Here is a 14,498-nt window from a genome sequence, read left to right as displayed (position 1 = left end):
CTGGGTAGGGGTGCCCATTTTGAGAACCAGTGCCCTAAAACCCTGTGCTCCTATGGAATTGCTGGGGTAAGAGTCTAGTGAAGTGGGTGCAGTCACTGTAAGGTTCTGACAATCTAGAGAGTACTCCGTCTTCTAGAGATTTCCTTCAGAACAATAGCGTGACAAATTCGTGGAAGAGTTCTGAACAAAAAGATTTATACGGTTCTGTGCCCACACTGTCTTATAAAAAGAAACGGAGAAAGGAGAAAAATAAAAGAAAGGAAATGGCTTCTACCTCCGGGACACTTTTAAATAATTGCTTTTTCAAAGCAGTTTCCCTTTCCTCTTCCCACCACCTTGCTGTGGGCAAAGCACAGAGGAGAGGAGGCCCATGGCCACGGCCATGACTCCCCTGGGGCATGAAGACTTTCAGAGGACTTGGAAGGAGGTCGCCAGTCACAGCTTGACATGGATTTGCTGGAAGAAGGAGGAATATGGCATCCAAATGGGGGACGGAAGCAACTCCTCTCCCTGGGCCTGCCACGTATCCTCCTTGTCCTATGTCATAGGACTTCGAATTCAAGAAGCGATGGAGACCCGTCATCTCCCCACTCTGGGCAGAGCTGTCTTCTGTGGCAGGGTCACTCACCCTCTGCTTCTTCCCAGAGTCCCAGCAAGTGTGTTTTTGACTCTTTTGGCAAAAAAGAACTGGACTCATTTCTTCCAACTCTACTGGCGAGGATGCAGGGTTGGAAGAGCAGAGGGGATTCCTGTCTTGGCCTCTGCCCTTGCCTCCTTCCTGACCTTTCCAGAGGTCGCCTTGGCCCCAGCAGGGGGAACTGTCCAGCAACATGGGTGCTGGAGCCCCTCTTCTGTGAAAGTGTCTTGTACACAAGTTTCTGGCCCCTGAGTCCTGTGAAAAAAGAACCATTGCCACGTGTCATGATATACCAGGTAAACTCCCAGGAAGCCAGTCTGGGAACCAGGGTTGGTCAGAGCTAGAGTCCAAGGCTGGAGGAATAGGGGGCTGCTGACCTTCTCTCCTCCACGGAACATCTGTGGTTCATCCTTGCAGACAATCTGGAGAGGGGAAGATGAGATGAGCAATCATTAAAGGCTAAAAGGCCCCAGGCGGGGCAAAAACCAATCTAAATTCCACCCTACAGACCGTAAATGACTCTTTCCCCTTTGGTGTCCTACAAAATGGCCTTTAAAGTCTATCAAAAGGAAATTAAAGTACATTAGTGAGAGGAAACAGACCTCTAAACCTGAGAAGACAAAAGTTGTTTTTTTTTTTTTAAACCTGAATACATATCTTAATAAGATCTGGCGCTAGGTTAATGGAAGTCTGGTCCTTGTTAATCAAACAAGCCATACATGGCTTTGTGCGGGAGCTCTGGAGCTGCTGTAAGGCACAGAGCTCCCAATGTCTGAGGGGCTCTCCTGCCCCAAGGTCACTTGAGCTGATTCCTGGACCAGAATTCCTGGGTTGGAGAGCTGTGGCTGCTGGAGTCTGCAATGGTGATCTCATGTCATTCTTTTCTGTTTGCTGACGTTTGAAGAGTGCTGACCCATGGCCTGGGGAAGGCGCCAGGGCACTTCCCAGGTCCAGAGAGAGGGAGGCTCGGTTCTCTTTGGCCCTTGTTAAGAGATCAGCTGTGCCTTGTCCTCCCCAGTGTTCTTCACGTCCAGGCTGAGCTAGAGGTCACTAGCAAGCACTATGTTCCCTCAGACAGTGGAAAATTTCATGAACCTTCAACCACCGCACTTCCCAGATGTGCATATGCGGTTTCTAGAAATTCCCTCTTAAGAAGTAATTTTCAAGTAAGAATTGCAGGGTCTTCTTAATCATTCCCGTGCCTCGCTGAGTGTTTCTTCTGCTGCAGACATGAGGGTGGTGAGCCGGAACTGCACAGAGGATGGATGGTCAGAGCCCTTCCCTCATTACGTAGATGCATGTGGGTTTGATGACTATGATGAATACGAGCCCGGGGACCAGGTGAGTAGTTGTCCCTTTGTGGAGGTGGCAGAGGTCGGGCTGCGGAGGCTGGTGACCAGGTGTTCCCACCAAAGACCTTGGCTCCTGTTGGGCCTACAGGTCTCTCCCTAGGAAGCACGGGAGCACCTGCTGCATAGCCAAGCCAGACACACAGAGGGCAAGGTTTTTGTTTGTTCATTCTGGGCCAAGAAGAATCTACTTTTCTTCCTGAGGCCCCCAGCCCCCACCACATGTCCCCTACCTCCCTGGCTACTCTTCCAGGCCGCTTATCCTTCCTGTGGCCCAGCAACCGAAGGGTTGAAGCTGGGCCCAGCTGGGGGCCTCCTGGACACTTCTCCAGGCCAAGGTTGATGCCTCTTCTGGTGGGTCAGTGCCCCTGCACTCAGCAAGCATTTACTGAGCATTGACAGAGTAGAGAGCCTGTGGAGGGGAGGAGGAAGCTTGTGGGGAGAGGGTGGAGGACAGGGTAGTCGAGGCCCGGGGGTGGGGGGAAAGGAGGAGATGAGATCAGCTAGAGGTGAAGAAAGGAAGGTGAAGCTGGGTGGTGGGCCCCCAGAGTAGGCAGGCCCTGGTCTGAGGGAGCTGGGGGCTGGAGCAGCTTCCATGCGGAGCCCTGGATGTTTTGTGCTTTGCTCCAGGATTATTACTACTTGTCAGTCAAGGCCCTGTACACAGTTGGTTACAGCACATCCCTTGTCACCCTCACCACTGCCATGGTCATCCTTTGTCGTTTCCGGTAAGACCCCACACCCCCGCCACCCACACACCAGCAGCATTCAGAGTAGCAGCACCATAGCTCAGAGCCCTGGCTCTGTCCTACCCACCCCTACCCTCTCCCCTGGATGTCAGCCCTGGAGGACCCTTAGAAGGTGTTTCCCCCACCCCTACACTAACAGGTGGGAAACTCCATCCAAGAGAGGGCAACTGATGTGTCCAGGGCCACGCAGCAAGGGGAACCTGGGCAGGAGACCCCCATGCCTCACTTTTATCTTCCTGGTCCAAGGGGCAAAGGCCACAGGAGGGGAAAGTCTGGTGTCTCAGAGTCACGGAGCGAGGCAACAACGGCCTGGCTGTGAGGGAGGATGTAGAGAGGCGGAAAGGTGGGGAGCCCCCGAGTCAGAGCTGTGGAGCTGGCCCAGAGCAGAGCTTGGAGCGGAGGAGGGGGTGCCACGGGGCTCCTCACCTCAAGGCCTCTTCTTCCTCCGGCCTGCTGGGTTAGGAAGCTGCACTGCACGCGCAATTTCATCCACATGAACCTGTTCGTGTCGTTCATGCTGAGGGCCATCTCTGTCTTCATCAAAGACTGGATCCTCTACGCAGAGCAGGACAGCAACCACTGCTTCATCTCCACCGTGAGTGTGTGGAACCCTGGCAGGAAAGCCCTTCCAGGGCCCCCTTCCCTGTGACCCCCCCACCCCCTCTACCCTCCAGGTACTTACCTGCTGGGACAGTGACTGTCCCCAGGGAACACAGAAATCCAGGAAGGACCATGAGTTGCTAGCAACCAGTGAGACCCCAGCTCGATGTCATTTCCTGTCCCTCAGTCTGTGTGTGTACTTGACACACAGTGTACTTGGCACACATGGCAGAGCCAATGTGGAGGGTCAGGTGGAAACACTGAGTCTCGGTGGCCCAAGGAGAGAGGGTTTGCCTGGCCTCTCGTCATTTCACTAACTGGTGACAGAGCTGAGGGGCTGCTTGGTTGGGATCTCTCCAGAACATCTCCCCAGTTCTCATACCTTTGGAGGTAAGCAGAGGTTATAGGTTTTGGTGGAACAAGATGGAAAGAACAGCCCAGAGCACAGCGGCTTGACCCAAGAGAGCACACTTGGAGGGGCCGGGGTGGGCCCCTCTGTCCAAGATTTCTGGGACCAGGAGTCTCCCCATTGATGTCTAAAAACTTCATTTGACTAAGAAGCCTCCTGCAGGGCCCTCTGTACTCCCCTACTGATGAGGATGCAGGGTTGGAAAAGCAGAGGGGAAGGAGCAGGAAAGTTGGGGGAGAATGAACCTGGGGAGAGGAGTGGACCCCCTGCTTGCCCCCCCCCATCCTTTTCTGACACGCCTGGAGTTGCCTCTGTGGACAGCTTCAACTCAGAATCATAGGGTGCTGCCATTTTTAACTCTTCAAATCCAGGAACCTTGAGTCTTGCAGATCTGTGGGATGCTTGAGCCCAAGCGTGCCTGAGCAGAAGGACCCCCAGGATTCTCTGTGCTCCTGCTGGGCTGGGTGGGAGTCAGCAGTGGGGGCTTCCTGCCTCCCTCACCGTCCCCACCCTCTTTGCAGGTAGAATGCAAGGCTATAATGGTGTTCTTCCACTACTGTGTCGTGTCAAACTACTTCTGGCTGTTCATCGAGGGTCTGTACCTCTTCACCCTGCTAGTGGAGACCTTCTTTCCTGAGAGGAGATACTTCTACTGGTACATCATCATAGGCTGGGGTAGGTCACTGACTGTGGCCAGTGTTCAGGCCACATGGCTCAGGCCTCATGGCCAGGTATGTCCTTGGTCCTGCTGTCAGGGAATGTTAGGTCAGGGAAGGGAGGTGCTGCCCTGTCCGCAGCTGATGGCATCTCTGGTTCTTGGACCCTTTCTTGCTCTTCCTGCCCATTGAAAGCCCACAGTCTGAAAGACATGGTATGCACAGGAGTTCTTCTGAGAAGTGAGATAGACCAAGTTCTGAGGGATACGTGGACATGCAGAGGCAGAGGTGTGAGGAACAGTTAGGGTCCCTAAGACTCCAGGTCTGAAAGAGAGACCTGCCCCATGGGTTAGAAACCCCCTGGGAGCCCAAATCTGAAGGGACCCCAGGGCCTGTTGGTTTTCTTGTTGTCACCAGGCTTCTTTTCTTATTCTCCCAGGGACCCCAACTGTGTGTGTGTCTGTGTGGGCTATGCTGAGGCTCTACTTCGATGACACAGGGTGAGTACGTGCCCAAGAGCCAGAGCCCAGAGCCCCAAGAAGGTTCTTACAGATGGGCCTCAGTGGCTCCCCTGACTTCAAGTTAATAGCCCCTGACTGCACCCCACCCCAATCACCTTCCCCCGACTGTACCCTGATTGCACCACTGATGGACCTACCCAGCCACATCTCAGCTGGATCCTAGTGAGAATGTGCAAGGTTTCAGAGGCCCTCTCCATGGCTGGGCCCAGCTCTGAGCGTCCTGTTTTCCTTTCGGGGAGGGGAGGAAGGCTCTTGAGGGTGAGGTCGCACCTTCACAATCCTGAAGGGCATGGCCCTTGCCCAGGAGTCCACTGGTGATTCTAAGACGCAAGGACCAGGACACTAGAAGAACCAGAGCTGGGCTCCGGTCTGCAGCATGCCTGAAAACTCTTTTTCCAGCCAGCCCGTCCTCAGCTGCAAGGGAAAAGGGCCACAGTGGGGCTGTCAGCATTGGCTTGTAGGCATCCCAGCACTGAGCTTAATCTCTCTTCTTTCTGTCTTTCAGCTGCTGGGATATGAATGACAACACGGCTCTGTGGTGGGTGATCAAAGGCCCTGTGGTTGGCTCCATAATGGTGAGTATCCTTGGGCAAGGATGGGGAAGAGACAGGGGCCTGGACAGAAGGCAGGAGAAGGGGACAAATACAGAGGCTACTGCATAAGCCAGCCTTCTCCTTTTTCCTGGCTACATTATATTTGGCGACATGGAGACACTAGTTATGTAGCTAGTCCACTAGTGTTGGACATTTATATTTTCTCATTTTTTCCTCATAATGAAAAAATGCTACTAGGAGCAATTCTGTGCATAGTTTTGAACATGAGTATTTCTTTAGACTAAATCTCTAGAAATGGAATTGTTGGGTGGGAAAGAGTACCTCTTTGTCAGTGCTTATAATATCAATCATTTAAATTTTTGCACAAGCTCCTGGGGAATGATGGTAGCTCATTGTTTTAATGTGAATTTCTCCATATTGCTAGTGCAGTGAGGTACTTTTCCCCCAGACATTTATTGACAATTTGCTTTTATTCTGGTCATTATCTGTTTATTTCTCTTGCTCATTTCTCTTTTGGTTGCTTTGCTCAGTTATCTTCCTAATTGTTTCAAAGATAGTAACGCTTTATTTGTTAAGTATGTTGTAAGTATATTTCCAAGTCTGCATAATTTTATACAAACTGTCAAGTTTTGTCTTCATAAGTTCTGAAACTTGTATCTTATTATGGGAGCCTTTTCCCATCCTAAGACATAGAAGTATTCTTAGTTGTTTTATAACATTTTTATGGGTTGGATTTTTATATATTTGTCCTGAATCCAGCTGAATTTTTATTTCTTTGATCTGAAATGATATCTAATCATCTTTAGTTTTTTATTTTTTCTCCCAGTGGATAGATATTCTACCCTCTCATCTTCTTATTAAATAGACCATCGTTTTTCAATTATGTTGAAATGTCCTTTTATCATGAATATTCAGTATATTCTACCAGTATTCAGTGCTATGCTACTAATCTATTTGGCTGTTTCTGCAGTGAATGCCTCCTTGTCATAGTTATTATAACCTGGTAGCAGGTTTTGATGTCTAAATCAAATATGTTATAATATCCTCTTCTTCATTCTTTTTTTCCTTCAAAATTTTCTTACACATTCATTCGTTCAGGTGAACTGTCAAGTATCCTTGTCAAGCTGCAAAAAGAGGGTGGTGGGAATGTTTAGAGAAATTGCATTAAATCTATAAATTAATTTGGAGAAGTGATTTTCTTAAAATATGGAGTCTTCCTCTCCAAGAACATGGCCTGATCCTTCTCCATTGATTCAGTCTTTCCCGTGGAGACATTTTGTACAACTTTTCCATCATCTTGTTCAGTTTAGCTCTGGAGTGTTTTCCAGGGGCGCCCAGGTGGCTCAGTGGGTTAAACCTCTGCCTTCAGCTCAGGTCATGATCTCAGGGTCCTGGGATCGAGTCCCACATAGGGTTCTCTGCTCAGCAGGGAACCTACTTCCCTCTCTTTCTCTGCCTGCCTCTCTGCCTTCTTGTTATCTCTGTCTGTCAAATAAATAAATAAAATCTTAGAGTGTTTTCCAGTTTGGGTTTGTATTGTGTCTGGGACTCATTCTGTCATTGTATGTTCTAGTGGGTTACAGCTGGTGCATAAGGAAGCAATTTGTTTTTGTGTATTTTTTCTTTTCTTGGTTACTTTTCTTTCTTTCTTTCTTTTTTAAGATTTTATTTATTTATTTGACAGAGAGAGAGCCGTAACAAGCAGGGTGAGTGAGAGAGGGAAAGCAGGCCTCCTGCCGAGCAAGGAGCCTGATGCAGAGCTTGATCCCAGGACCCCGAGATCATGACCTGAGCTGAAGGCAGATGCTTAACCGACTGAGCCATGCAGGCACCCCTATTCCTTGGTCTGGATGAGGATGGTGTTTGCTATATAGTTTTGAGTAGTTATTCTTCATTAAATTAAGAAAGTTTCTATTTCTGGCTTATTTTAGTGTGTATTTTTTAAAAAATCCGGAAATCAAATGGGTTTTGGAAACATTTTTTTAAAGTGGTCTCTTCCCTTAGTGATGGACTTTTACAATATTCCAGTTTTTCTTCTTATGAACAATGCCACAATGGATATATTTGTGCATATCTGTGTGTGTGAATATGTCTTTAGAATAAATCTCTAGGGGGTGCCTGGGTGGCTCAGTGGGTTAAGCCGCTGCCTTCGGCTCAGGTCATGATCTCAGGGTCCTGGGATCAAGTCCCACATCAGGCTCTCTGCTCAGCAGGGAGCCTGCTTCCTCCTCTCTCTCTCTCTCTGCCTGCCTTTCTGCCTACTTGTGATCTCTCTCTGTCAAATAAATAAAATCTTTAAAAAAAAAAAAGAATAAATCTCTAGGAGTGGAATTTCTGGGACAAAGGTTATGTATGTTTAACATTTTCATAGATGGGATGCCTGGGTGGCTCAGTGTGTTAAGCTTCTGTCTGCGGTTCAGGTCATGATCCTGGGATTGAGCCCCACACTGGGCTCAGCGGGGAGCCTGCTTCCCCCTCTCTCTGCCTGCCTCTCTGCCTACTTGTGATCTCTCTCTCTCTCTCTCTCAAATAAATAAATAAATAAATCTTTAAAAAATTTTTTTCATAGATATCAAATGAGCAGAATCCAAGATTGCTCATTTCTCATGTCTTTGTTGATTCTTTGATCATTGAACTATTCACTAGTCTTACGGGGGATAAAGGTAGCTTATTGTTTTAATCTGTTAGTGTAAGAAATATCAGATTTTGACTTTCTTGTTTTTTTTTTTTTTTACTCTTTTTGCATTTCTGGTATAAAACCTTTAGTCCATGATCTGTTTGTTCTTTTAATGCAGTGATAAATTCTATTTGTTAGTATCTTATTTATAGTTTTTGCATTACTCTTTGTAAGTTCTCTGGGTCTGTGTGTTTGTGTGTGTGTGTGTGTGTATCTGTATGCTTTCTTTGTTGTCTGGGATTTGTTTTTTTGTTTTGTTTTGTTTTGTTTTTTAAAGATTTTATGTATTTGATAGAAGGAGACACAGCGAGAGAGGGAACACAGCAGGGGGGGTAGGGTAGGGAGAAGCAGGCTTCCTGCTGAGCAGGGAGCCTGATGCAGGGCTCAATCCCGGGACCATGAGATCATGACCTGAGCCGAAGTCAGATGCTTGACTACTGAGCCACTGAGGTGCCCTGTTGTCTGGGATTTGTAGTGGAGTTTTGTTAGCCTAATAAGCAACTTGTGAGGTTGTCTTTTTATTTGCTTTTAAACAATGACATAGCCTGTAAATGACATCTTCCCTAAAGGTGTTATGAAACTGGTCTGTAAAGTTAACTGGCCCCGAGCCTTTTAATGCTTATGTCTTTGATTACTTTTTAAAATTTCTCCTGAGGTCATTTCTCTACTTAGATTTTCTACACCTCCTTGATTTGATTTTGTTATTTTCTACTTTCCCATTTTGTTTGATTTTCTCTTATGATTCAGAATATTCTATACATCTGTTGTCTTGTTCTCCTTCTCATCCCTAAATTTGTTTACTTGCATGTTCTCCTTCTGGACTGACTAACCTCTGCAGGGAGCAGCAGCAGGTTCTGTGCTGAATTCCTGGGACTGTTGGGGCCCTGGGCTTGAAGTGAGGGAGAAGACTAGGAAAACTACCTTCGTGGAGAATGTGGAAACAAACCAACAAGACCAGACCCCCAAATAAAGTTTTTATTGATCAAATCTACTTTTTCCCAACTTTTTATAATGAATTTTTATCTTCAGTAGTTTCCTTCTTATATAAGTTAAATGGGTGGCACTTTCCCCTTAGCTTTTGATTTGAATGCTTAATTATTTTGTCTTCAGTATTTAGTATTTTTAGTGTCAAGTTATTGTTAAGTTAGTGTCAAGCTCTACATCTTTTAGTGTCAAGCTCTTCATTTTTTTCCTCCGGCTGTAGCTGCTTTGGCTACTTTCAGAGGCTGTTGCCATGTGATCCTCACCTTGTGCCTTGTTTCCATTTATTGGCTCCCCGTCCCCTTTGCTTTCTCACTGTTTAGAGAGATTTTTGTCCCTGATCTCTCTCTGAAGGTAAAGGCTATTATTGCTAGTCCCGGGCATCTCTTTAATTAATAATGCTTATGGCCATCCATTCTGGTTCCCCATGTTCCATTCTTTGAACTTGGAGTTTCTCCAGAGGACAGTTCCCACCTCTGCGGGAGCCTCTTTTCTATCTGTTGGGTGTTGTTTTCCATGACCCTGATCCTGTTTGCTCTTACTCTACCAGAAATTGGCTGCTTTTCTGGCTCACTCCGGATAATCTTTCCTATTCCTCATGATTCCTATGAAATTCATGTTCTTTGCTCTTTTCTGTCATGTTCGCACTAGTAGGTGGTGAGGTAAACGCGTGTTCTCCTGCCACCGGCTTGAATTATAAGTCGAGATGGGATTTTGACTGATCAGGGAGGGCTGAGGCTGTAACAGGCCAGGCTGAGGCAGGGCTGCGGCAAGTCTTGGCCTGGAATCAGTTCTATTTTTCTTTGCTCTTCAGGTTAACTTTGTTCTCTTCATTGGCATCATCGTTATCCTTGTGCAGAAACTTCAGTCTCCAGACATGGGAGGCAATGAGTCCAGCATCTACTTGTAAGTACCTTCATGTGAATGCCATTGTCACTTCCAACAGCTGTGTGGGCCCTGCACCCGAGTCACAGGAGAAGGCCTAGGTATTTCACGGACAGGGTATTTGCAAGATTTCTTTCTGATTAAAGTGCCCTTAAAATGTAGCTGCCCGCCTATTCTTCAGCCAACCCAGCTGCTAATCTGTGTGGTGGGAGGGAAGAAAGAGAGGATGAAATGGTCAGATCCTGGGTCGCACTAGCAAAATCAAGGTGGAAAACACCAGATTCCTTAGGGTAATTAGGGCCTTCGTTGTTGAGCAGTTGGGTTTCCTTTGGGGATCTTGGGTCTGTGGGAAGTTCATGAATGCCACGGGATGCACCGTTGCCTGATGTCCCCACCACCAGCCCAGTGTGTGCAAGTTGCTCAGGCCTGACTGGCGAGCCAGGTGGACATTTTTGCTGGTCTGGGTATTAGAAGGGGGGAGTCCTTTCTCTTTTCTACCTTCTTTCAGGGCAGCTTTATCTCTGGGTCTGGTTTTCCTCCTGCAGCTCCCCCTCCTCCTCCCTGAGCAGACGTACACTGATATGTTTGAGATCCAGGGGGTTTGGGGGCAACCCTTACCATTGAGCATGGGTTTTCTCCACTTCCATGGCCATTTGGCTTGCTTTCTACAAGTATTTTTGGAGTCACTAACAGCTTGTCCCACTCGTTCTGTCAGCCTTCCCCCAGCCTTCCACCTGTTCTGAGTCTAAGCATTTTCTCTTTCACCCATCTTGCCTGATCATCCTGAGAATGACCAGCTGGTTGGGGTATGGGGTTTGGGGACATTTCTGATGCTGATGAGGAAGATCGATCCCCTGTGGTTGGCTGGAAGGGCCAGATGGGCACAGAACATTGGAGGGCAGTCTAGTGGTCTGTCCATAAGCAAGGTAGAAAATGTGTTGCCTCCTCGGTTTTTTAAGAAGAGGGCAGGTTAGAAGGAGCCGAGGTCTTCTCATGGCATCGGTGGGGGATTGGTCCTGCCTTTATCAGCCACCCCAACCCCAGGCTCAGAACCCTGATGGCTACCAGTGGACAAGTAGGACAGCACAGAGAGACCCAGCAGAGGGTTCTCCGCAGCTGACCATTGTCCTGCATAGAAGGGGAGGCAGAAGCTACCCAGAGACCAGCCCCAGATCCTTCCGCTCCTTGGGGCTTCCCCAGGGAGGTGGAGCTTGCCCTTGGTCTGTAGGTTTAACTTGGGCACTCTTCCTTGTGGAAATCCTTCTTGGGGGGGTTGGGGCTCTGCCCAGGGCCTGGGTTGGTCAACCTTTTTTTTCCCTGCATTTAGGATGATTACATTACATTAGAAAAGACCCTCTTTTTTTTTTTTTTTTTTTGCTATGCATTTACTGTCTTTTTTTTTTCATGTTTTTGCCAACCCATGCTTATGTGTATGTGTTATGTCGTCAAAAATTATGCATAAATCATAAAGTTTCTGAGGCCTTGTACTGGGGGGTCATCCATGGGGCTGGCTCCCTGCAACTAAGTGCCCTTGAGGGGTCATCCCTGTCTTAGTCTCCAGAACCCACAAAACAGGGCCCTCCTGCTTCCCTCATCTCCCCTCTGCCGTCGGCACTCATGACCTCGTGTCTGCACCCACACGGTTATTTCAGACATAGGAGGCTAGAGTAGTAAAGGGTCCCTCTTCTCTCCTTTGAGCTTTAGCTTCCATTCCTCCACTCTTTGCTTCCTGGTAGGAAGTGTTTTCCCTTCTTTGGTTCCTAGGATCTCTTCTCTGGGAGGCTCTGCCCACTTCCCCTCACCCTGCCTGTGCAGGGATGTACACAGGGGCCCAGCTGCTGCCTAAATAAGGACACTTCTCGGACCCCAACACCGAACTTCAGCTCAGACATCTTGTCCCAGGCAGTAGGAAGCCCCAGGGTCTGGTGGAGAGAAGGGTGGGGCTGGGGGGGCTTTCAAGTTACCACAGGCTGGGAGCTGTAGCCTTTGGGCCTTCCTGATGTGTAGATGACCATTTCTCAAAGTGGTTTCTACAATTAAGTGCCCATGTTGAAAGAACCAGCTGGTTGGTTTGCTTCCATTCTGGGAAAAAAAAAAAATCATTTTGCTATCTCCATACATCCTCTTCTTAGACAAACCTGTACTTGTCTCCAGCCCCAGAGGTAGAAAACTCAGATGTGGTCTGCAAGCCAGCGGGGAGGGCTGACGTGAGATAAGGGATCAATTTGATCCTATGAAATTTAGCAACATTTCTGAGCATTTGCAGGGTCAGGAAGACCCAGGGAGGGACAATCAAAGTGACGGTGCTGCTGGGGACTGCAGAGCTCCTAGCAACACTTGCCACTCTGACCATGCACAATTTGTGCTCACAGACACCCAGTGAATCTGATGGGCTGAGTTGCCAACTGTTCAGGATAATCCGCATTTTACAGCTGAGGGAACTAGTTGTCAGTGAAGTGAAATGAATCCAGTAGGAACGAGTGGAGCCATGGCTCTAGGACAGCAGGGGCCCTTGGCTCTAAGCTTGACTGCACTGTCTTTCCTATCCTCCAGGAAGTTACAGACGAGAGATGGTCCCTAAATAAGGGGATAAACAAGGCTTCCTGGAAGAAGAGGCCCCAGTGGGATCCGGCCTTGTAGAGAACATCCCCACCTGGAGTGCTTTGGGTCCGGGAGGTGTCTGTTGTTGGGGAGGGGAGACTACGGGGGTGGTGGACGGAGGGGAAGGGCCAGGACCTGGTGGGAGAGGAGATTTCAGGGCTGTGCCCGAGTCCCCTTGGTCCACCAGAGGTATGTGTGGGGCTAAGAAGCCCCTTCCGATCTGCCCACAACAGCTTTCCGGTTTTTTCCTCTGTTTCCAGAACAAATTTAAGCCTGAGAGTCCCCAAGAAAGCCCGAGAGGACCCCCTGCCTGTGCCCTCAGACCAGCATTCACTCCCTTTCCTGTAGGTTGGTTCCAGCTGCTCAGATGATAAGGGTTTGAGACACGGCTTCTGTTGGGGGCTTGGAGGCCCACAGGGGGCGGTGACACTGAGCCACCCACACTCTCACCTCAGGCTTCTGATGGAATGAGGGGCTGGCCTCAGGCCCTGGGCAGTGGCCAGGTGTGGAGTGTGGGCCTGGGTCAGGCTTGGCATGTGCTCTGGTTCCCTTTGGTCTGGGGTTGGGGCTAGGGCTCAACCTGAGACTGGGGTCAGGGTTAGTCTGCCCTTTCCTGCCCTGAGCTCTGTGAGGTGCCAGCTGGCTCAGAAAGGGAAGGGTGAGGTCCCTGCACAGGCACCAGTTGTGCTGAGACCACCTCCAGGAGCTGTCCTCCCAGCGGGCTACCCAGGTCTGCTTCCAGCGGGTGTTGGAAGCTGCCTCTCAGGTCTCAGGTGGGGGAGGGAAACCCCACATGTACTTCCCTTGGGGACCTCGCAGAGCCAGTCTGCATGGCCTCTTGGGGTAAAGGAAGGAGGTTGTCACTAGTGATGTCGCTAGTCGGCAGGGCTGTGTCATACCCAGTGTCTGAAGGACGGCATTGACTCTAAAGACAGGCTCTGTCATGGCAGAAATGCAGCCAGGAAGCTGTCAGCCCAGGAACTCAGCCCACAACCTAAGGCTCCCAGTTCACAGGGAGGTCCATTTTCCACTTCCAAAGCACCCCTACCCTATCGGGGAGCACCCTGTCCTCAAAATTCCTGTTAAGGATCAGCCACGGGGAATGGTTACTCCCATTTTGCAGATGGAGAAACTGAGGCCTGAGACCACCCAGCAAGTCACTGTCTAGACGAAGCCTTGAGCTCAGGAGCCCTCACTCCCTGCCTTTCCCCAAGGCTGGAGAGGGGCACAGAGCCTGAGCTTGTCCTCAGTGGTGGGGGAGGGGGTAGGAGCAGGCAGGGAAGCTCCAAGATCTGCTGAGCTGAGCTTCTGGCTGGAGTGCCGGTGTGGTGTGCAGTGATTCCCCAGGTGCTGGGCCAGGGTTCCAGGGGGATATGGCATCTCAGGGCCAGGAGGGACCCTTTGGAGAATGTTTGGCTCAGGCTGAGATGTTCCACGGACCTGCCCAGTGACCCAGCACCACACTGCTGGCCAGGAGCAGGGTGGATTAGACCCGATGCTGTCCTCTGGGGTGGGTGGGGTTGGGGGGGCTCCAGCCTTCTGTGGGGTGTTCCCTGGGGCCGCATAGCCCAGGGCACGCTGCACACAAAGGCACCAGAGCTTCTATGGAGGTTAGCCTGTGACCATAACAGGCCTTGAAAATCCATGCGCTGCCTCCCTGAGTTATAGGCCAGGGCTCCCTGGTTTCCAGAAGGAGGCATGGACCCTGTACCTGCTATGGGGCTCTTCAGCCTTCTGATCCACTTCCACCCAGCACCCTAGCCTGTCTCTTCTCTCCTTTCAGGTCCAAATCAGAACTGAGCTCACCAGCCAGTCTGGGGTTACGTCTTCTTCTTGATTCCTTTCCCCTTTGCTACCAACTGTAGTAACTCCTGAGAGG

General features: G+C 49.5%; 1 protein-coding gene across 7 annotated transcripts in view; it reads left to right on the top strand.

Annotated features, from left to right (window-relative positions):
* ADCYAP1R1 (ADCYAP receptor type I) overlaps positions 1-14,498 on the top strand; it is a 58,457-nt gene that overhangs the window by 30,550 nt on the left and 13,409 nt on the right. For 4 of the 7 annotated variants that reach the window (XM_082693670.1, XM_082693668.1, XM_082693672.1 and 1 more), the window contains 7 exons: positions 1,866-1,978; positions 2,617-2,714; positions 3,198-3,334; positions 4,270-4,419; positions 4,840-4,900; positions 5,427-5,496; positions 9,948-10,039. In XM_082693670.1, coding sequence (XP_082549796.1) covers positions 1,866-1,978; positions 2,617-2,714; positions 3,198-3,334; positions 4,270-4,419; positions 4,840-4,900; positions 5,427-5,496; positions 9,948-10,039 — 721 coding nt within the window. Of the gene's footprint in view, positions 1-1,865; positions 1,979-2,616; positions 2,715-3,197; positions 3,335-4,269; positions 4,420-4,839; positions 4,901-5,426; positions 5,497-9,947; positions 10,040-12,879; positions 12,964-14,498 lie in introns of all 7 variants that reach the window. The other 3 variants (XM_082693666.1, XM_082693667.1, XM_082693669.1) reach the window with 1 other exon arrangement.

Source organism: Mustela nivalis (assembly GCF_964662115.1).
Source record: "Mustela nivalis genome assembly, chromosome: 12".
Classification (NCBI taxonomy): Eukaryota; Metazoa; Chordata; class Mammalia; order Carnivora; family Mustelidae; genus Mustela; species Mustela nivalis.
Note: the sequence above shows the minus strand (reverse complement) of the source record. Positions and strands in the feature narration are given on the sequence as shown.